This window comes from Dendronephthya gigantea, unplaced genomic scaffold, assembly GCF_004324835.1.
Source record: "Dendronephthya gigantea isolate DGI-Jeju-01 unplaced genomic scaffold, DenGig_1.0 000028F, whole genome shotgun sequence".
Lineage (NCBI taxonomy): Eukaryota > Metazoa > Cnidaria > Anthozoa > Malacalcyonacea > Nephtheidae > Dendronephthya > Dendronephthya gigantea.
Window position 1 is genome coordinate 955,499 of NW_021163038.1, and position 21,943 is coordinate 977,441.

At 38.0% G+C, this 21,943-nt stretch overlaps 5 protein-coding genes across 9 annotated transcripts; 3 read left to right on the forward strand and 2 right to left on the reverse strand.

The window, feature by feature from the left end:
- Positions 1–343: 343 nt before the first annotated feature.
- On the forward strand, positions 344–4,406 carry LOC114523759 (probable peptide/nitrate transporter At3g43790). Its single transcript, XM_028544788.1, has 16 exons — positions 344–696; positions 997–1,053; positions 1,144–1,171; positions 1,282–1,336; positions 1,710–1,861; positions 1,952–2,007; positions 2,080–2,146; positions 2,300–2,344; positions 2,430–2,544; positions 2,643–3,017; positions 3,197–3,303; positions 3,385–3,476; positions 3,579–3,605; positions 3,685–3,758; positions 3,835–3,996; positions 4,213–4,406. The coding sequence occupies exons 1-16, from the start codon at positions 586–588 to the stop codon at positions 4,385–4,387; spliced, it is 1,698 nt and encodes a 565-aa protein (XP_028400589.1). The 5' UTR covers positions 344–585; the 3' UTR covers positions 4,388–4,406.
- Positions 4,407–4,767: 361 nt separating this feature from the next.
- On the reverse strand, positions 4,768–5,927 carry LOC114523760 (diphthine methyltransferase-like). The gene has a single exon (XM_028544789.1). It carries the CDS (start codon positions 5,866–5,868, stop codon positions 4,798–4,800), a length of 1,071 nt encoding a protein of 356 aa, XP_028400590.1. The 5' UTR covers positions 5,869–5,927; the 3' UTR covers positions 4,768–4,797.
- Positions 5,928–6,267: 340 nt separating this feature from the next.
- On the forward strand, positions 6,268–10,487 carry LOC114523697 (cell division control protein 45 homolog). The gene is made up of 24 exons (XM_028544705.1): positions 6,268–6,406; positions 6,698–6,757; positions 6,850–6,942; positions 7,026–7,120; positions 7,222–7,336; positions 7,480–7,542; positions 7,641–7,690; positions 7,774–7,822; positions 7,906–7,967; positions 8,050–8,100; positions 8,189–8,302; positions 8,474–8,545; positions 8,625–8,684; positions 8,770–8,868; positions 8,969–9,023; positions 9,102–9,155; positions 9,232–9,293; positions 9,385–9,433; positions 9,513–9,602; positions 9,707–9,790; positions 9,874–9,937; positions 10,038–10,089; positions 10,209–10,285; positions 10,406–10,487. The coding sequence occupies exons 1-24, from the start codon at positions 6,356–6,358 to the stop codon at positions 10,468–10,470; spliced, it is 1,686 nt and encodes a 561-aa protein (XP_028400506.1). The 5' UTR covers positions 6,268–6,355; the 3' UTR covers positions 10,471–10,487.
- A 543-nt stretch (positions 10,488–11,030) lies between these two features.
- LOC114523642 lies at positions 11,031–19,838 on the forward strand. 5 transcript variants are annotated; one of them, XM_028544625.1, is made up of 14 exons: positions 11,031–11,168; positions 12,616–12,696; positions 12,772–12,790; positions 12,947–13,209; positions 13,282–13,374; positions 13,589–13,642; positions 13,741–13,812; positions 14,010–14,197; positions 14,426–14,603; positions 14,707–17,657; positions 17,700–18,532; positions 18,790–18,923; positions 19,321–19,441; positions 19,573–19,838. In XM_028544625.1, the coding sequence occupies exons 1-14, from the start codon at positions 11,130–11,132 to the stop codon at positions 19,602–19,604; spliced, it is 5,058 nt and encodes a 1,685-aa protein (XP_028400426.1). In that variant the 5' UTR covers positions 11,031–11,129; the 3' UTR covers positions 19,605–19,838. The 5 variants fall into 5 exon arrangements, with proteins under 5 accessions (XP_028400426.1, XP_028400427.1, XP_028400428.1 ...); XM_028544626.1 differs by having other exon boundaries at positions 17,742–18,532; XM_028544627.1 differs by having other exon boundaries at positions 14,707–17,615.
- Positions 19,839–19,977: 139 nt separating this feature from the next.
- On the reverse strand, positions 19,978–21,739 carry LOC114523643 (transmembrane protein 134-like). The gene is made up of 7 exons (XM_028544629.1): positions 21,453–21,739; positions 21,120–21,160; positions 20,966–21,043; positions 20,773–20,849; positions 20,654–20,701; positions 20,445–20,498; positions 19,978–20,365 (listed from the first exon to the last, which is right to left on the reverse strand). The coding sequence occupies exons 1-7, from the start codon at positions 21,606–21,608 to the stop codon at positions 20,286–20,288; spliced, it is 534 nt and encodes a 177-aa protein (XP_028400430.1). The 5' UTR covers positions 21,609–21,739; the 3' UTR covers positions 19,978–20,285.
- Positions 21,740–21,943: the final 204 nt, after the last annotated feature.

Genomic DNA, 21,943 nt, shown 5'->3' on the forward strand with positions numbered 1-21,943 from the left:
TCAAGTTAGATGTAATGCCGTACGTTTGAGATCAGGAATTGAATCCCAAAACTCAGAAAAATGTTGGAAAAAATAGAGTAATGGGATTTAAACATGTTTCCGCTGAAAAATTACATGATTACCCCCCTTAGCAAGAAAGGAACTTTGACTATACCTGGTCATCCGGACTTATTCCGACCGAAAAACAGCTGAAAATCAGGAATATATTGTTAAAACGACTGCAAATTCATTGCAAATGCGAATAAAAAAACTTGACGGTTTCTTTTTAAAATAGTTATCATGCAGTTACGTGAATAACGTGATTCTACATCAGGGGGGAGACGCCGGAAGGTGAAGGTTCCTGCTTGTTTAAAATCAATATGTCGAAATCTCTGATGAAATAAAATGATGAAATTTTGAATTATGACACATATATCCGTCAAAAAGATTACGTAACGATATCTTAGTTGACGAAACATATATCGTATAGACCGTATATTAAGGCTGTCCTACAAGGGCCCTACAAGTAGTGTTATGTAACTTCATGTGTTAATAATGAGTGGTATTATAAAAGGTTAAGAACTTAAGCACCGTTAATATACAATTATGTCTTGTGGTATTATCCAATATCTTTCTGAAAAGTTGCTGTCTGCTGTCCAGCCGAAGGGAAGCACCCCACTGCCTGGTGGTATCATTGGAGCTCTTTTTGTTAGCATGGTAATGTTGTGATTTTTGATAAAACATTAGATTGTAATCTTAATATTAATATCATTATGTATTTATGTAGTGTCATAATATGGCTATTAATAGCTTTCATAGTCCTATTATAGCTGCCTAACCATAACAAAGTTGTAGATAGTGTACTGTTCTGTACCATACCAAAAGTTGCAGATAGTGTAAATGTGGCTTAATTTAGGTATTGATTGATGCTTGATGCAAAGTATGGCATATAGCTAGGTGATATTCTATACTGTAGCATAATAATTATTACAACTTATAACGTCTTCTGTTTTGTAGTTTGGAAATGCAGTTGCAATGCAACTTCTTTTTGCTTTTCTTCCTGATATGGTCAAGGTAAGCACTTCAATCAATACATAACCTAGTTTATTTCATTGCTCTGACAGTCTTAGTATAACCAGTCTCACTCCAAACATATTTTTCTAGAGTTTCGGGATTGCTGATGAAGACGCAGGTTCGTTAAACAACATGTTGGTAATTAATGGTTTTGTTCCAAAGTATCAATTATATAATGATGTTAATTAACAATATACAATGATGCTTTACATTCCTTATTTTGTTTAGGTTACTATGTAGGATTATTGGCATCAGCAGTTTTTCTTGGTAGATTTATTTCCAGGTAATCACCACCATTATCATTGTAACCAGCCCTATCACTACCACCCTATGTACCACTACTATCAATTATTCATCACTGATAACTACCACTATACTATGACCACCACAATTATCACTAGTTATACAGTAACTCCCCCCCTCCTTATTTATTACTGTCGATCACTACTATGAATTATAATCAACTCATCAATAATCACCATCATCATGATATACACCACCACTATCCTATGACAATCACCATTGTCACCATTTTCACCACCCATCTCTCACTAGTATCATTCCCATCAACTTGTCAATCATTACCACTCTGCAGTTCATTTCTTGAACAACGAATGGCAGGCACCCTTACTCATTCTTGTCTAATATATATGTAGCTACTTCTGGGGATGGCTTGCAGATAAAGTTGGCAGAAGAACAGTACTATTGTGGTGCAATGGCTTGTTAGCAGTAACAACTTTAGCATTTGGTTTTTCAAAATCATTTGAAGTTGCTCTTGTTATTCGATTCACTACTGGCGTGATAGCAGGTTTGACACACTGCAATTTCTGTGCTAGCGTAGCTACGGTATCTTTCTTGTATGATTCAGCAAAATTTCTAAACTCGTATCTAAACACAGGAATAGCTGGAACTGTAAAGGCATCTTTGGCTGATGTTTGTGACGATACAAACCAGGTAAAGACTTCAGAGTGTTGTTTTGGTGTTTGTATTGTATTCAATATATATAGAATTTTTACAATACTGCAGGCAATAGGAATGTCAGTGATTGTAACAGCTTGGAACACTGGCCTTATCATTGGACCAGCTATTGGAGGTAATTTTTAGGACTCCTGGGATTAACATACAACAACAAATTTGTTCGTATATGTAGTTCAATTATGAGCAGATGATCTTTATGTCAACATATGGGATATTTTATGAGTTTATATGAGTCATTATAATTTATACCCAATCCAATTTTCCTTAGGTTATCTTGCGAGACCTGCTGACAAGTATTCTGTATTTAAAAAGAGTAAGTAAAGTTTCACCAGCTGTATTAATACTGTGTATTATTATATATTCTGTGTTAAAATATGCTTATTCTCCTTAATTTTTAGGTTCTTTCTTTAAGACCTTTGCCTACTTACTTCCATGCATCCTGAATGCTGTACTCCCTGTTTTCAGCTTCTTCTTGGTATTTTTCAGTTTGCCCGAAACATTAGTTTCAAAAAGGTAACTGCTTGAAACCTGTCTTTGCAGCTATTTTAGGTTTTATGATGGATGATTTATACAATATTAGTCCAGATCAACAATTCACTTTTTTCTCTTAGAATCATAAAGCCTAAAGAAACACAGTTGGTGTCTAAAGTCCTAGACGACCAAAAACCTGTCAGTTTGAGCCCTTCCAGCAGAAAACGGACAATCATGAAACACAGCCAGACAGATCTTGTACCTCACAACACTCAATCAAACCTCAATCAAGATGTTTCACATCAGCAATCCACTTCAAAAAGCATTGAGACACAGTTATTAACAGGATCTGTATCATTTTTACCAGACCTTCATCTACAGAGTTATCCTTGGCCACTGGATAACACAAAGAAGGTGGAAGAACCCTATGACCCTCCATCAGAAAAATCCAAGCCTGGCATAATAAAAAGGTCATATGAAGCAGTGAAACGGAGCACATTATCAAAACTCATCAAGTATGGCTTATGATAAAGTCTTATAAAGATTGTACAAAGTGTAATCTTAGTTGTAGCGATCCATTAGTTCTATAGTTAGCCAGTTAAAAGACAAGGAGAGAGTATCTTTGCATCATTTACGTAAGAAAAGGTGGATCCAGGATTATTGCAGAATATTAAAGAATTTTCTCTTCTTTTAGAAACAAGAATGTTAGATATAGTGTTGGATTGTACACCACATTTTCATTTGCTGTTGTAGCTGAACACGAAATGTACAGCTTATGGGCTGCAACGGGCAAAGAATTTGGTGAGTTGACACTCTTGGTGAATTTACACTCAAGTATTTACTTTCCTGGCTACTTTTCTTTAGCATTTTTGTTTTTCACAGGTGGACTTGATTTTGATACAAATGATCTTGGCTTCACTCTGATGGTTGTTGGAATTGGTTGTGCTATTTCAAACTGTATTGTTTTCCCACAGGTATGTCTAATATCTAGTGATCAGTGAAACTGAGGTCTTTATTGAAGCCAAGGTCTCTGTAATTAGATGAGTCGTCAATTGACCAATGTTTTCCCATTGTAGATGGTTAAAATGTTTGGGCTCATGAAGGTTTGTATATTGCTTGTGAATTGTTTTGTAAGAAAACCTGGTCAGCCATTTCATAATTATCGAGTTACTTTGTTTTCAGACGCAGTTCATTTCGTTGATCTTGTCTATGTTTTTTACAATCATTTTACCTATTCCAAATATATTCTATGGAAGGTGAGTTGTATTTTCTTTTGTTCCAGCATTTCATCTGATGGAAAACACTTAGTCAACACTCATCATTGTATTTTAGACCTGTTGTGGTGAAGACTATGGTCATCATTTTGTTGCTATTGGTTAGAGTTAACGAGGGATGTTGCTTCACAGGGCAATTTATCATGATTGGCAACTCAGTCAGCTCTAGTTTTAGAGCAACTGTTCACGGTTTTGCTATGACTGTAGTATGTTCTGCAAGGTATTGCACATTTTGAAATGATGAAAGTTATACTGAATTAGCTTTGGCAAAGTTATTTCTTATTGATCCAGTGTTATTACAAAAGGAAACAAAAATACATAATTGATACTGCATGGTTACAGCTATATTATATAATATGCAAGTGGATGATCAATCTCTTCTTGGATGATCAATCTCGTCATCCAAGGTTTGAAATGATTGATGTTCTTTCTTTAGGGCTATTTCTCCCAGTGTGGCAGGCAGCATGTTTTCATGGTCTATATCATCTGGACTTGGTTTTCCTTTTAATGAAAAATTTGTATTTATTTTTCTTGGATTTGTGCTATGGCTAGCACTGATTGTGGCCTGTTGTATGGATGAAGAGGCTGTGACAAAACCATCTACTGAATGAGCTTAGCTTTATGTGGAAAGATGTTTTGTTCAGGCCCAGGTTTGAGATCTTCAGAATGAGATTTCCAATTGCCCTATTTGAGCCACAGATTGGTGGTGCCTTCATTCCAAGATTCCAGTTTCGAGACAATAAATTTTGGTATTAGTTATATGTGCTGGTCATGCACAGTACTTACAGCTGTCATCTGTATACACCATAATGGTGAAAAAGATTGTGAAAGATTTTCTTTGGGTTCTATGATTTTGGTATACTAGGTAGTTTAAAAAGTTAAATGGGCCATTGTACGTTTGTGCTCTGGGACTTATGGATAAATTCAATTATTTTTTTACAGAATTAAAATGTAAAGATAAGAAGAATCTTAATATATTTACAGTTTCAATATTTAGTTGTTCTACTTTGCTGAAATAATTTTAGATAGTATTCATAAGTTCCCATACGTCAAGCCTATGGTCATAAAATGAGCATGTAGCTATCACCTCATGCAAAGGAGAACAATCACCACTATTTCCCGGACATCTACACCAGTCTGCCCCATACGCCAAAGACTTGTGAGCTGTGTAAGAAGCAGCAACCTTTGTTTCACTCCCGCTCTTCAAGTCAACATTCAAAACATGAAATCCAGAATGGCAGCAAGCAGCCAAAAGGTAGTCCGGGTTTGTTGGATGCCATTTCAGTCTCCAAACACCACCACCAACATCACAACTTGTTAATGGCTGTTTCATTGATCGACTATCCCAAATGTGAACTTGCTCATCATAGCTTCCACTTGCAAACACGTTTTCTACCAGTGAACTGCTTTGTATAGCACACACACCCATGGTGTGATCTTTATTCACAAATATTGGTTTATAGCATGGTGTTCTTGTGTCCCAACCCTTCATCAAACAATCATCCCCACCGGAATACACAATATGTCTATTCCATCTGTCGTATGCAGTTATCCATGCATCAAAGTTATGTGCCTTCCATTTCTGTTCTAACTCAATCTTACAACCATTTTCAGCAATCCTTACCACAGAAACTCCTCCACCAGAGTCACTGATGGTGATTCTTGGTTCTTTACCATTCCAGTCTAAAGAAAGACTCAAATTTGGTGCACAAATATCAAATGATTTGATCTTCTCCAAATTATAACCATCTTCAGTCTCCACTAGTAAGTACAGGCATAATTCACCAGAAGAGCTGGTAATGCCTAGCAAAGATGTACCATTACAATTGTACCATTTCATATCGGTAATTGCTGCAGTAGAGATGCTTTGGATTTTTGACAAACTCTTTGATGCCATGTCAAATTTGAACAGAATCATACTTCCAATTCGTGAGTTATTCTTGCTAGATTTGAGTTCATTTTCTGCTGGTGTCCCTTCAATGAGCTGGTATGTACCACACACAAAGTACGCTGGGTATTCTGGGCACCATTCGATGCTATCTGCATTAAATTTGGTGTCAATTTGAAACAAAGTAGTGATCTTTGATGTCATATTTATGTGCTTTTCTTAATCTCTTTCTGCAGACCACAAATCAATCTACCACAATCACACCTAAATCACCAAAGTTTTATCATTCAGTGATGTGCACAGGTCAGTGTTGTTTTCATGGCTGTACTTCCATATTGTTAATATATATTTTGCCGAAAAATAAGAAAGAAAAAGTGAAAAAATATCAATAAGGCGAGTTATAAACTTTTAATTTGGGAAATGTCACCTTTTTGTGTCATTCTTTAACAATTAGTATTTCGGGTTCATAGTTTTGTAAATTGACTAGCTGTTTGCTGTAAAATACGGTGATATTTCAATGATTTTCGAAGCTGAATATATTTCAAATACGGAAACACAAACTTCTCTTTGCCGCCAAAAATTAAAAATAAACAATGGCGTTCGAATGTGATTGAGGTTTAAATTTATACAATACAAAAAATCTGAACATATTTTAAGCGATATTTCTTCGCTTTTTCTTTGGGAAAGCGAGATGTTTGTCGAGAAGCTAAGGGAGGAGATGTACAACATCATTTCTAAAGAGGTTAGAATAAAATTCAGCAAAATATTTATGTTTTTATTAAGAAATCGTGAACATGTAGAGAAAAAATCTTTATCATGAATGTATATTGTTCAACCGTGATTGTTTTGAGGCTTATCGTTGTCTAAGATTGTATTCATGTCGGTACAAGTATGACTTTTAGTATAACGTATTCATTTTCGGGAATTTGAACATGAAATGTAGGCTTTCAGGCTTTGTGATATGTTATAGATCTATGTAATTTATAGAAATATTATTGGCAAAGATTAAGTTTCCTTTTTATCCAATTTTTAGAGAGTTCTTGTATTGGTAACAATGGATGCTGATGCATTATGTGCTTGTAAAATCTTACAGGTATGTGATATACTTCATTCTTAACATTCAAAGTAATACGGCTGGCATTTTTATAGTTTGATTGTAGTGTACGTATTTGCCTATCTCTTTAGTGGTTATTCAAGTGTGACAGTGTTGAGTATACATTGCTACCAGTCAGAGGGAGAGATGACCTAATCAATGCTTATGTCGATTATGCAGAACAGGTGAAATATGTACAAAAGTTATATGTAGACAAGTACATTAGATGCCTTACTCGTCTTTGATATTTTTCCATTTCTACGCTTAGATTAAACATATGGTTCTGATCAACTGTGGGGGGAACATAAATATCTTGGAATTACTACAGCCATTAGATGATGTTATTTTCTACATTGTCGACAGGTTGGTAGATTCTTTATTATAAGCTGAGTAGGGAATGATTTTTTTGTAATTTGTCAAAGCAGTAATGTGTGCCAACTGATAATTCCTTTTCTTTTCTTCAGCCGACGGCCGCTAGATTTGGATAACATCTACAATCAAGATCAGATCAAGATCCTCATGAAAGAAGGAGAGACATTAGAAATACCAGAATTTGATGATATCTATGCATCTTCAGACGTAATTCTCTTCTGAACTAACATTCTCTTCTGAACTAAAAAGACTTGTTCTGCTTCATAGAATCTTACTTAGAAATATAAATCTGCATCTGGTTTTTTCCTATCTCTCGGAATTCTGAAAACTGTTTTTTCTTATCCATCCAGGATGATGAAGAGGAGTCAGATGAAGAAGGAACGCCAATGAAGCGACGGAGAACAGAAGACTCTGTAAAGACACATGCTTATATTGGGAAAAATGTTTCTTCATTCCAGCTAAACTTTGTACACGTCAGCTTCATATAATAAACATTATTGTTCTTCCTTAGGAATCGCCCCATAAATCAAAAAAAGAAAAACGCATCTGGGCCAAAAAGAGGTAGACTCCATGTACAGTGTCATATAAGTTACTTTTTGACAACAAATCCCAGTCTGATACATGCGACTCTTTCTCTCCTTAAGGCAAAGTATTCTCACTCAATATTACCAAAACGCCTTCCACGGATCTTCAGTGAGTATGGCTGGCGTATTAACTTAATATTCCAACTTTTCAGTTTTTCCCGCAAATTTATTGCTTAAATTTCTAAATTGTAGTCAGCCATGGTTCTCTATGAGCTTTGTTGGAAAATGAGCAAAGATTCCAATTTACTTTTATGGTGAGCTTGATAAATCTCGTGTATAGAAACTGCGCTTTTAATATTATTGCCCTGATATTAAACAATTGTTCCTAACTTGAAGGTGGTCTGTTGTGGGTCTAACGGACCAACTCATAAACGAAAGAATAGACAAGTAAGTTCTTCAAAAAACTCGTTTAAAGAACATTGTCTGTTATGTGAATGCAAACTTATAAACGATTGTTTTTTTCTGGTCTTTTTAGCGATAAATACGTCTCTGACGCCCAAATTCTCCATGAACATGTTTTACGTCTTAACCACGACACGGGAGAAAATGGTACATCCATAAACTGTATGAAAATTTCGTTCGACCACGAGTATCCTTTGTAAAATAAACTGCGAAATTTGTAAACAAAATGCTTTGGGTTTGCTGCTGGGAAACAAAGAGGCCAACTAAATGTGTTTGGGCTTTTCTGTTTTCAAATAAAGGTTTATTTCATTTTATCATTTCCCTCGTTTTTCTATTATTCCTTGACGAAATGTTTAAGACTTCGTCTTGCGTTGTATCGCCATTGGTCCATCTTTGACAGTCTTTGTCACTCCGGCTTCACCGCTTGCATGTAGGTTCTTTTTGAAAAATCAAATTAAAACTTTCTTGAATATTAACAACTAAGAATTTACCAAATGTTTTGTGTGAAGGTTCCGAGTTTGGACATTGAAGGGAAAGAGAAGACTTCATGAGTTCCTGGCAGAGTTAGGGTCAGAATCATAATCGTATTTGTGCATTTTTCATAAAGATATCCATTGATTCTTATCTGAGATCATTAACTGTTTTGCCATCTAGATTACCTTTGCATCAATGTCAACAAAAGTTCTCTGCAATGGACGTGTCCTTGAGAAACAAGCTAAAAGAATCCATCATACAAGTCGCTGAAAAATATGGGTTAATTTCTTATTTGAATATACTGACTATAATATAAGTTGGATGCAATGACAAATATGATATATTTCGTTTTCTAAACGGAATTTGAACTTATTTTTAGGCTGGAGGAGATTCTGTTCGGCTCATTCAATGTACAAATGGGATACAAAAACAAAGTAAACGAAACATTAAATAAAACTACATGTTCGAGGTTAACACTGAAATAATCCAACTGTTCAATTTCTTATCTTCAGCTTTGTGCCAGCGATGTTGTCTTTGCAACGACTGCTTTGTTAGAAAATTCTACGGTAAGTTAATGTTATGGTCGCTTGATATCTTTGTACATGTTTGTCGCTTGTAACCTGACTTCTCTTTGACCGATAGGAGGAAGGCAAAACCTATTCCGAAAATTTCCTGGACGCTCTTGATGGCCTGTCCTGGTGTTCGTAAGTAACCAAGGAATTTCTAATCGATTCACAGCCAACTTTTTCCCATGGGAGTCCGATTTCGTTCAGTAAACACGCATCATCTTTTTAGGTCAGGTTTGGAAAAACTACAGGGAGGGTTGGAACTCTCGAAGAAACATGTATGTTTTGATTTTTTCTGCTTTCACAGACTACTTTAGTTCATATTAAGTGAAAAATTATCTTTTGTACTTCCTTCAGCTTGTTGCTATCTGGAATCAGGTTCATTCATTTATCAGCATGCATCAAGTGGTTTGTGCTGGACCATTTCTTTACGCCCACATTCGCGAGGCAAGTGTTTTGCAAATCATTGCTTTTTGATCAGTTCAACTCTGGTCAACTATATAAATATATCATTCTTATTTGACTCATGCATACCTTTTCCGTATATCCAGGGAGCTCCAGATGTAAAAGTGTTTTCAACGCGGATGAACGTAACGAGACTCGCACGATTCGTCCTCAATTGTTATGTGATCATGGTAAGGTTGATTGAGAATATTTTTCGATATTCTTTCATGGCCGTTGGCCTGGTCTTGATGAGTCTTTTATCGCTTTTATCCAGTCGAAAAACAAGCGAGCTGCGACGTTACCATTTGTTCTGGCATCGCCACTTGATTCTGAAACAGGTAAAACGAGAAATGAAGACATCAACATCACAGCTTTATAATTGAAATGATTATGAAAACTTTTGAATGAACTAAGTTCTTTCTTTTTGTGGTATTTCAGGAACCTGCATTGTTGTTGGGATACCTCCAGTCGCTGACGAGTCCAGAAAAAAGTATGTGTTCTTTACAATTCGAAATTCTAGAGCTTTATCAATTACACTTACCCATCTTTACCCATTTTTGACTACAGTCTATGCAGCTCATAATGACTTACCATGTAACTTTGTTCTAGTTTTCTGGGTCGTGCATTTGAAATAGCAGCAGAAAAGACTAAAACAAGATCACGGCATGACCATTGTGAGCCTGCAGGTATGATTAATTCAAATATTCATAAATACTGTCGCTGCGAAACCACCAGAAAAATATTAAGATACTTCAGTCATTTTAGAGCCTATATGCTTTCATTGTTGCAATATTGTTATTTTTTAGTCGTGGAAGTCAAAAGCGAGGATCGTGGAAAATTTTTCGACGCACTTTCTGCTCTGTTAGCCTAAAAGGTATATCACTGATCGCGAAAACCAGATTATACGTAATATGCCTGGTATTGCAATTCATATTCAAGAGTTGAAGACTATGTTTCAGTTTCTAACTTTGTTGAATGCCTTTTCAAGGTCTCCAATTCTTAATCTCTGTTTAATATTTTGTAAATATAACCATTGACTGTGATATAACGCATAATTAAATAAATGTGTAAATTCTGAGGTGGTAGAACCCATAGAGATAGTAGAACCTGTGGTAGAACTTCCAGTGTATCGCGAGGCCACGCGGGGCTCCCACGTCGCGCGCGTGCCCCACGCTTCCAATGACCTCGACCCAGTTTTCCAAATGTTTGTTTACATTGCGCGATCAAATTTTATTTCATCAACAATCACCTTTGGCACGCTTGATGCAAAAATTACGAAAATCGATAATTTGATCCCAGATTTTTCGGCACTTGAGAAGAAAGAAAAGTGTGGGGTTTCAAGGAAGTTTTCAAGGTACTTATAGCATCTATTGTTTAGCAATGCCGAGTGAGGGTTGTCACAGCAGGATTTGAAATCGTCATTAATAAATCTAATAGATCATTTATGCATGTCATATACAAATACACTGCACTAATTTCGGTCTAGTATTTTGATTAAAATAAATAACTGTCGTCCGTGTAAAGTTTGTCATGGCTGATGTATGGGATAAACTCGACCGATACACAAAGGTAAGATACTTTGTCTGGTAGTTGACGGCCAAAAAAATCATTATCGTAGCGTATTTTATACACAAAACGTGTGAATTTAGACAATCGCTCAGGTTTTACCAAGCTTTGTATTGGCCTAAGCACTACTTACACTATATTTGGATCATTATAAAAAGTGATTAAAAGCCTTAAAAATATCTGGGGCTTAAATTAAAGTTTCTAAATGTCTTTCAAGTGACACACGAAGTCGATTCGTAACTTTTTCAGGTTTGCCGTAAAGATGATTACAAATTATCACTCACGGTTTGATAGTTCGCGTGGGATTTTGTGGTTGTTTTGGTAGCGGTTTTGTTGCCTTATGACCGCTATAGCATGTCTTGTCTGCTTCAGATAACGTTTTAAAAACGAGGGTTGCTTTATGTTTTAAAGCTGAATGTCTTCACAGCGCGTAGGAGACCATCTAAACTTATTTAAGACGGCGCTGTCTCGAGTCGCGAAAAGTAAACACTAAATTTGGTCAAGGTTACTACGTTAAAAAACCTCGCTTAAACAACGCGGATGAACCCGTATTTGACCTCTATTATTTCGCATTTATAAAGCAATCTTGTTAAATCCAAAACAAACATGAAATATATCTTATAAATAAAGAGAGACGGAATATCAGCTGAAGTTTATTTCGAGAAGCACTCTGTTTTTTATTTGATACCCGAAAGTACTCGAACAAGATTGGCGGTGAAACTCGTGTTTTCTTTATTCCACCGGATAGATTTGAATAGCACAATTTGCAGGGACAAAAGGCAACTTGTCACGAGTCCTAAAAGAAATTAAATTAATCAATTTTGACTGTTTCCTTTTGTCTGCCAGCTCATTACTGATTCGAGCACCGAGGCGCCGAATACAGTCGGCTTTGGATGACTTAACATGTTTATACGAAACATGTATCGTGTTTGCTTAATCTTTTATGTGTTTTTCTGTCTCAAGATGTCATAGCAAATGCCATTACACCAATGATGTCGGCGTTATAGCACTTTGTTACTATAACAGTTTTCTAATTAGTGAAAATGATCTGCAATTAATTATTAATTCACATCCTTGCTAATTAACGCCATGGCAATCGTTATGTCATGTCAAACACTTGTATTTTGTCTGGCACAACCCCATTAAATATTCCCTTTCAACAGCAGTGTAATTGCATCAAAGCTTATCACTTTTTTAAAGAAATACGATCTCTCTAAACAATTGACATAAAAATAGTTTGTAATTAGGTAATTAGTCTGAAAAGTTACAACAGTTTGCAATGCAAATTTTGGTATCCACAGGAACAAGGCTCCAAATTTGGTTTATAACCCAATTGCCAGATCCCTTTTGCTAATAAGATTTATGATAAGGTCAACATGTTCCATTTATGGCAGGATAAGGGTACATATTGATCTTAGTTTTAGCTATAAGCTGATTGTTTTATATTTAGAGTGATTATTTAAACAGCAGTGATGATGAAAATCAGGAAGTCTACTTTGAACAAACTGAGCATCTCTACATAAGCACAAAGGTGATGATTATTTGATGTATTATTGATGGGTATAACCATGTTTTAACTAATTTTCATGATTATGTCTTTTTGTAGAAGTTTCATCAAACTGAAGGTAAGACAGACTTTTGTCAAACAGCATTCTATCTTTAAATGTCCTGTTAGCTTTCTCAAATGAAATGTCAAAAAAAAATAGAAATCACCTGGAATATTATGAAGACTGCAAGTTATTAAGTTTCTGCAGTATGTTTGTTTTTTCAAAATCCTTCAGTTGACGAGGAAAGTTTGTGCAGTGAAGATGTAGACAACTTAGAAGACTTGACTGAATTGACTCAGAATCAGCAAGAGATTAAGGAGAATCTAGAAAAACAAGAAACAAACGACAATACATATGAAACTTTACTGGATGAAATGAAAAAAAGTGAATTACACTGTAACAGTGAAACAAGAAATGTTCAAGAAAAAATTGACAAAATTTCCTCAGAGAAATCACAACAGAAAGATGAACTGAACGAGATGCAACACAAGGCACAGGTATTTTTGTTTGCTGATGATGATATGAAACAGTTCTTAGGATCAATGTCCTCTTTATCATCTCTTTTCTAGGTGATAAGCACAAGTGCAAGAATGTCAGCCACTGATGTGTTATCAGCAATCACAAGCAGCGAGACAATGAATCATGAGGACAGCGGAGAACTGGTAATCCTATCCTTAGTTTATCCAATTCTGCATGAGCTTCTTCTGATAGAGATTGTTTTTACTCTTATTTAAACATGAATGAATCAATTCACCCCCAATTACTCTTTTAGCAATGGCCCTGCATGAGTCTGGAGATAATGCTCTTGTTCACTCCCTGTAATCTAAATTACTGCTTCACTGCTTGATCTAAACACAACATTGTTCATTTTTTTAGGATGAATTCTATGATAGAATAAGATCGAAGAACACTGATGAAAATACTCCTAAGGTACCGTTTCATTTTTTGTTTTCACGTTTTTGAGCTTTTGTCGTGCGAAGATCATTTTAAATGATAAACCTAAAGCTATTTTCATTGATATTCTGCAGGATTATCCCGACAGCGAAAGAAAGTCGTCTTCAGGTACTTCATCTGATGTGGATTTGCCCAGCATTGCCCCGGTAAGCGTGGTTATAAGTAGAGCTTAAAGTATTATGCAAACTATTGATGAACAAGGTTTACTTAAAGTTGATAAGAAACTAAAGAGTTTGACAGAATTCAAAGAAGGTTTACGCCAAATGCGTTCTGTCATTGCTATTGTTAGCAGTGTGTATCTTTCATATTATGGAGGTTGTGAAGTGCGTTTATTTCATGATAGCTTTCAATGCCTCTGAACACGGGCGTAATGAAGAGCAAGGCGAATGTGGCTCGTCAAGGTTCCATGAAGACCAGACGCAAGCCAACTGCCGTGAAGAGGAAGAGTTGGACCCCAGGAATGGACGAATATAATTTACGAGAACAAGATGAGGAGGAAACTGTGGAAGATGTGGAACAAAATGAACAAGGGTAAGCCAATGCAATTGGTAGAAGCCATCTTCACTAGGGCATGTCGCAGCTCTCGGAACCTTTCGTCCAATTGGATAATGCTTTTCTATGCTTTCTAAAGAACGAAGCTATGCTATTGGTTGAAACAGAAATATATTGTAAAGTTCAGCCAATGAGAATCATTCTTGCGAGGAGCTGCGACACTACCCTCTTCACTTGATAATCATGCATATATCTTTGTTTCTTTAGCGACATTTGGGTTACGACGCAAGCAAGGAGCGAAGACAATCAAACCGGATCTTACACGCCATCAGACTCGAGTTCTGAGGATGAAAAAGAAGTTGTTAAACCACATATGCGTTCCGCCATTGCTATGCCGGGGCTTGGAGACGCACTGAAAATACAACTAACGCGATCCGAACTCAAGGTGAGATTTAGCGCTGCGCCAAATGAGGAGTGTTCCATCCTGATCTAACCTATGTTGTGTACTTTGTGTTCTGCTTTGTAATGCTTTCAATGCTTCCTTTCAGCGTCCAACAGCTCTGAGTCTTGCAAAAACCGCCAAGGACGCGAAGGTGAATGAAATAACCAAAGAAGACAAAGTTGAAACATCGCCAAGCAAACCAGATTGGATGGAGGAAGTCGAGAAACGAAAGAAGCAAGCGAGAAGCATACCTCAGCGAAGACATAAGACATTGCCTGAACGATCCTCTGAACTTGATGCGCTCTTTGAACAACGTAAACAAGGACAGTCCAGCGAGGCAGTTGATCCAAGAGGTCAGGAGGCCTCGAGACCTAAAAGTTTCCCCGGGGAAGATTGCGATCCCGAACTGCAAAAGATCTTTGAGAAAAGAAAGAATTTAACGCCTCTGGAAGGCGAAGATGGAACTGTCAAAGATGTGGAAAGACCTAGAAGCTTTCATGAGAATAAAATAGACCCGGAGTTGAGTAAAATGTTCGAGAAAAGAAAGAATTTGTCGCCTCTGGTAAGCGAAGGAGAGACGGAGCGACCTAAAAGTTTTCACGAAAATAAAATTGATCCTGAATTAAGTAGAATGTTCGAGAAAAGAAAAAACTTTGCACCTCTGGCTGGCGAACGAGATTTTGAGCGGCCCAAAAGCTTCCATGGAGATAAAATAGATCCGGAATTAAGTCGAATGTTTGAAAAAAGAAATAACTTGAAGCCGTTTGAAGTCGATGATGGTGCATCTGATGAAGGAAGTGTCGCCAAGGAAACACAAAGACCCAAGAGTTATCACGGCGATGAACTGGACTCTGAGTTAAATAAGATGTTTCAGAGACGAAAAAATCTCAAACCAGTTGAAAGCACGTCCTCAGGTAACAGAGACGAAGAAGACCAGACATTCAAACCCAGAAACATTCACTTGCAAAACAGCGAAGCAACAGAGTTGGATAAAATATTTGAGAAACGAAAGCAGCTCCGGCCGGTTGGTGAAGCTCGATCATATACGCCACAATCCGCGACGGGTGAGTTCTCGACAAGTGTCGTGAACTCATCGTCCGAACTTCGTCAGACGTCCGGAATTGTTCGTGCGCGATTTCACGATACAAAACTCGAACCTCTGCCCAGTCGAGGTGAGATACTTAAGGTGGCCACGGTCTCTGCTGCTGAAGTCAAAACCGCACGGCAGGTAACGGAGAGACGAAGGATGTCACCTGAGGAACGCGAGGTGGGTAGAGGCGGGACTCGTCTACCAACCTCTGGTCAGAGTGGACCCTCCAAGCCCCCTCGTACACCCGACAGCGGGGCTCAAATCGCAGAGTTTACCTTCGATGGCAGAGGAGCCTCTCAAGCTACAGTTGGACGGATACCAATTGGGGAAAGTGGTCCCCCCAAACCACCCCGCGCACCCACCAGCGGGGCTCAAGTTGCAGAGTTTACCTTCGATGGTAGGGGGGCCATGCAAGCCACCGTGGGTCGTATTCCAATTCCAAGTGGCCCCCCTAAACCCCACCGAACTATGTCCCCTCACGCCCCCACGACGCCGGAGAGAGGCCGCACAGGTGGGGATCAGACCGCGGAATTTGGGTCCGACGACGTGGGGGGCATGCAAGCAAATGTCGGACAGGTGTCGGGTAGTGGCGGAGACCGTCGTGGAATCTTTAATCCTATTGGTCAACAGCTGCGTACATCGCCTCAAGAAGAGAATTCTGGACAGGAAGCAAGCGGGGCACAGGTAGCCCAGTTTGTTTTCGACGGTTCAGCTGCTGCATCTCGTGCAACTGTTGTGCGGATTCCAGTCGGAGGTGGTCAGGAACAGACTTCACTATCAAAAGGCGACAGTCGTAGCGATGACACAGCACGAGGTGATCATGTGATACGTGCACGTTCACGTGTTATTGAATCACGTGATGCTATCACGAAGAAATCGGTGGTTTCTCCGAAATCATCTGAAACGCGAGATTTCATAGCGCAGCTTTCTAGAAAGCCAGTTCCTGGAAAAAGTTTATCTCAGGGTAAGTTTGTATCACAACCTTGTGTGTTGGACAACAAACAAGAACGCGAGCCTCCCCACCCGAGCTCTGCGGGGGGAAGACGGGAACTATACACGGACAGGGAGTACAACACGGCTCATCATAATGACCGACACCATTTCCCTCGTGAGGGGAGTATACCCTCACCTCAATATATGCCCCCTCATGAAGAACTCCCATCTCGTAACCTCCCACCCATAAGTACCCACTACACAACCCCGCCCTCTCAAAACTCGAATCTTACACAATTATCCCGTTCGGTTTCACACCCACCAAACTCCCAGTTTCCAAACCACCCACCGTTGCATGCTAAAACCTCCGACCCCCAACATTTGTACACCCCTCACTCCCCCAGAGGATGCAAGGAGGGCAGACCCCGCCCTGTGAGAATACGCGAGGTAAGAGATACTGTGAGGGAGATCAACCCTGAGCCAAACAGAGTTTCACACGAGAGGCCACCTGCTCCTAATATTAGTAGGGATGTCAATGGATATGTGGGGGTAGGAAATGGTGAGTCGTATGGTGATGGTAACCGTTTTTCGGACTCAGTTGCACCCAGGTCAAACCGGCGATATGATGCAAAGTTAGATGAAAGACCGAGGAGAGGTCGAAGTCGTGAAAGGTCGGACCATAAAGTGATTCGGGGAACACAAAATTCTGAAGGATTAGAAGATAAAATCATTTGTAGGGTTCAGAGTTCTGATAAGTCTACTGATGAAAGACTTAATGGAGGTGATTATGGCCAAAGAGCCAATAGAGTTCTGAGTCCTGATAGGTCAAATAATCAAAGAAGAGATAGAGTTCTGAGTCCTGATAGGTCAAATGACCAAAGAAGAGATAGAGTTCTGAGTCCTGATTGGTCAAATAATCAAAGAAGAGATAGAGCTCTGAGTCCTGATAGGTCAAATAATCAAAGAAGAGATAGAGTTCTGAGTCCTGATAGGTCAAATGATCAAAGAAGAGATAGAGTTCTGAGTCCTGATAGGTCAAATAATCAAAGAGCCAATAGAGTTCTGAGTCCTGATAGGTCAAATGACCAAAGAAGAGATAGAGTTCTGAGTCCTGATAGGTCAAATAATCAAAGAAGAGATAGAGTTCTGAGTCCTGATAGGTCAAATAATCAAAGAAGGAATAGATTTCGGAGTTCTGACGGATCTTACGACGACGAAATGAATAATGTTCCTCATAACTCGAGAAATCCAATAAAGAATGAAAATGGTCGAAGAACAGAGGATCAAATTCTTGTCAGACGAAGATCTGATAGATCCAGCGATGATAGGATTAAGAACAGGGACAGATCTGGTGATGAGGGGATTAAGAGCAGGGATAGATCTAGCGATGATAGGATTAAAAGCAGGGACAGATCTGGTGATGAGGGGATTAAGAGCAGGGATAGATCCTGCGATGATCGGATTAGGAGCAGCGACAGATCTGGTGATGAGAGGGCTAGGAATCACCGAGATATGGAGAAAAGAGTTAAAAGTTCAAATGGGTTAAAGCGTTCGTATCAAAGCTCAATCGAAAACGAAAGTGTAGACACAAGAAATTCCGGCAATGATCGCGAAATGACGACTTTCAACGAACATATGCCATCACAAATTAGAAAAACTGACTTTAAGAAGAGGTCTAGGGATATGAGGGTTTTATCCAAGAGTGACGGTCAGGGTGATATTTTGAATCGTGACAATGTTGAGCGCCCCAAACCTGTATCCGTGACTATTACATCTCTTAGCGAGACTCGCGTGCCTGTGGTTAGATCACCCGACAAGGATAGTATGGTGCATGGTGAGTGTGTGGTTAATGGTATGTTGAATGGTGATGATGAGAGAAAGGGAGTTAAGACTGAGAGACCAAGCCTTGGTAAGTGCTCTTCTGAATTGACATCAGTGAGTGTCAATACTATCATCTCGTTTGCCTCTGTCAAGAAGAGGAACTTTGAAACTCATCGTGACATTCATTTCTTCATCCAAATCGCAATCAATACATCGCCGTCATCTCCGAGTCTACCGATTCATCTCACTGAACTGGTTTCTGCCATTTTCATTCTTTCGCTTCAACGTTTTTGTGTTTGAATGAAAAATTTTAAATATTTCTAATTGTTGTTTTTCCGTTCGAAGACGCGCAAAATTCTGAGACACCCGCCATTCCAAAATGGAAACAGGAGCTGCAAGCAAAGAAACGGTTGCAGAGGGAAAGACAGGGCGAAACATCGAACAGGCCAAAGGAAAGCATAAAACCTGAGCAGTCTGGGGTAAGTTGTCCAATATGGGATGTCCTATCCAATAAATAAAGATAGTTTAGTTTAGGTTTCCTCCTGTAATAACACTGGATCAATAAGAGATGATCCTTACTAGACCTCTAGGAAGAACAGTTTAGAACTAATAGAGCTATCCAGTATAAATAAAGTTAGTTTAGTTTAGGTTTCCTCCTGTAGTAACACTGGATCAATAAGAGATGATCCCTACTGGACCTCTAGGAAGAACAGTTTAGAACTGATAGAGCTATCCAGTATAAATAAAGTTAGTTTAGTTTAGGTTTCCTCCTGTAGTAATACTGGATCGATAAGAGATAATCTTTACTGGACCTCTAGGAAGAACAGTTTAGAACTGATAAGTCACAATCTCTGATAGTTTTTTTCCTTCTTTCAGAATGACATGGCTGAGTGGCAAAAAAGGCTCCAAGGAATACGGAAAACCTGGGGAAATGAGGAGTGTGGAGATCCTGAAAAGTCTTCACAAGGTGATCATGATGTACAGAAAAATACCAAAGGTACGGATAGATTTAATAAGGGGGGATATCCCTAGCCTGGTCTAGAGGGGATGTAGGTGGTCTATTACATACCAAATCAAATAGCCAATTAGCAAATCATTGAAATAATCAAGCTGTATTTATGTTTCCAGATGGTGCGCAAGACTCAGAAACATTTGTTTGACAATATGTTTCCTAACCAAGTAGAAAATATTTTTATAATCCATGTGTATATAAGGAGCATCATTCATATGTTTTGATCAAAAATATTTATTTCCATGACTGGCCTGGCACAAGCCATAATATATGTCAAAGACAGAATATATTGTATTTGTACAGTCTTTACTATCTAAACTGTAGGTTTTCATACCAATAAAAATTTGGTTCTGTTTGGAAAAATTTTGTTATCAGGTTAAATGGAACTAAAGTTAGGCAATCTAGTTCCGAAAGTATGAGTACAACGGATTCCAGTTCAATATTAATTGAGGTGACCATTTGGAGAGGTGATTTTAGAAAGGGATGTATATTTTATCATTAAATAGATTGAGCAAACTTTTTTTACAAATTGCATTGTCACATATTTTATTTGCACAAGTTTCTACAATATTTTCATCACATCTCAGATTACAAAACGTACGTATGTAATATCAGCGCACTCACACACATATGAAATAGCGCGATGTTCAATAAGAATTTAGATATCATGTGTAACTTGTCAACCGTCTAAAGTCACAACAACTAAGGTGTGACCACACTCAGATGTAGCTAGATTCAATAATTGTGTAAATTTAATTTCAGTTGACAGGATTTTGTTTTCTGAATATAAAATTGTTTGTTTAAAGTCTGTTTTATACACTTCGTCTCCTTATCTGAAGCTTGGCAGACTTTCGAATGTGTAACCTCTCCAACCCTTTGTTGCTCTATAGATATATATAGTGTGGTAGCCTGGAAATTGAAAATGTTTAAGTAAGATACTTATAAAATTTCTTATGCTGGGTAAATATATTAACACACATTTGCTTACCTCCGGGAAGAATACAAACCACAGCACATATGAAAAATATTATGGCTTTTGGGCCTATGAAATTGCATTAATCAAATATTATTATTGGGTCCAGGAGGTGGCCACAAACACTTTGGTAATTTGTGTATATATAGTCTTATATATGACTAGGAAGAAGTTTAGACAACTGCATATTGCAAAAACATGAACTGTACTAGATATAATCTTACCGTCATGGTTAGGAACCGTAGCCAAAACAATTCCACATATCAAGAATACTATTGGGGTAAAAATATACAAATTAACATGTTTAATTAACGGTGAAACTAATGAAGTTTGAGTGACGTACATATCCCAACAATCAACAAAAAGATGGCGCCTGCAACCGTCTTCCAGTTTTCACGAACTTTGGGATGCCGTAACCACCTGAGTAATGGAAGCCAGGAGATATTACAAATGAGAGAGAATATTGGTGAAGTATTTGAGTGAAATCAAAGCTCAGAATTATAGGATATGAGATTGAGATTGGTCTTAAAACTCACATGTATGTTGGGTGTCTTGTCTTTAATGAAGAATTTATGTTTACAATATCATCCTCATGATCTTCATCGTGTTCCAATCTAAGAAATTTTCCAGGTGATGCATTATTACTATATTGGTCAAGATTGACAATCAATTAAATACTAACGGACATACTTCAATTGATTCTTTCCTTTTGCAGCTTTGTGACCACTTTTCTGTATCAAGTAAAGATTTGGAAAACATATTTAATACCTCAACCTTAGTACCTTATATTTCTGGGGACACAGTGAAAGAGTCTGACATCTCTTGCAAGGATAGGGTTAGGAGAATTGGAGCCATTAGTCAGAAAGGGAAATGCACCCTAAAGAAAGTTCTAGACTTCTAGCAAACGTGGCCATTTAATACGATGTCAGAGCAGCAATTATATAATAGACTTGCGTAGTAGACTTTATGTGATAATAATCAATTCTGTCGGGTTGCAATTCAATATAATTACGCAGCAATTACCTGATACGAAGCAAAAACCTTATCGCTAACACCGATATCGCCAGCTTCTGTCAACTTATCTTCCTCAGAGCTCCGTCTTGCAAAATCAGCCGAGACTGGATTTTTGAGTTGCTGGCCGCTTGACTCGCCCAGATCGCTGTAAGGTACGTTGCTCATCACAAAAGTAACTATCTGCGATGTCAATCCATTTACTCTAATCCTTTCTTTACGGATAAAAAACGTATTTTTTGTGTGAATTTTCTATTTATTTACCATTGAGAAATTCTCTAAACAATGTTTTGTTTATATTGTTTCTCTCGTACTCAGAGCCCTTCTTGCGCGCGCTCCTAGGATCCACTGAACTATATATAACCTGTGAAACCTGTGATAGATTTTGGTAAATGGGGGTTTTTTGGGGGTAGATTTTGATAAATTGGAATAATTGAGGTGAATTTGGAATATAATCCTCCGCTGTACCGAGATACCGAAGTCTCGGAAATATCTTCGCGGGA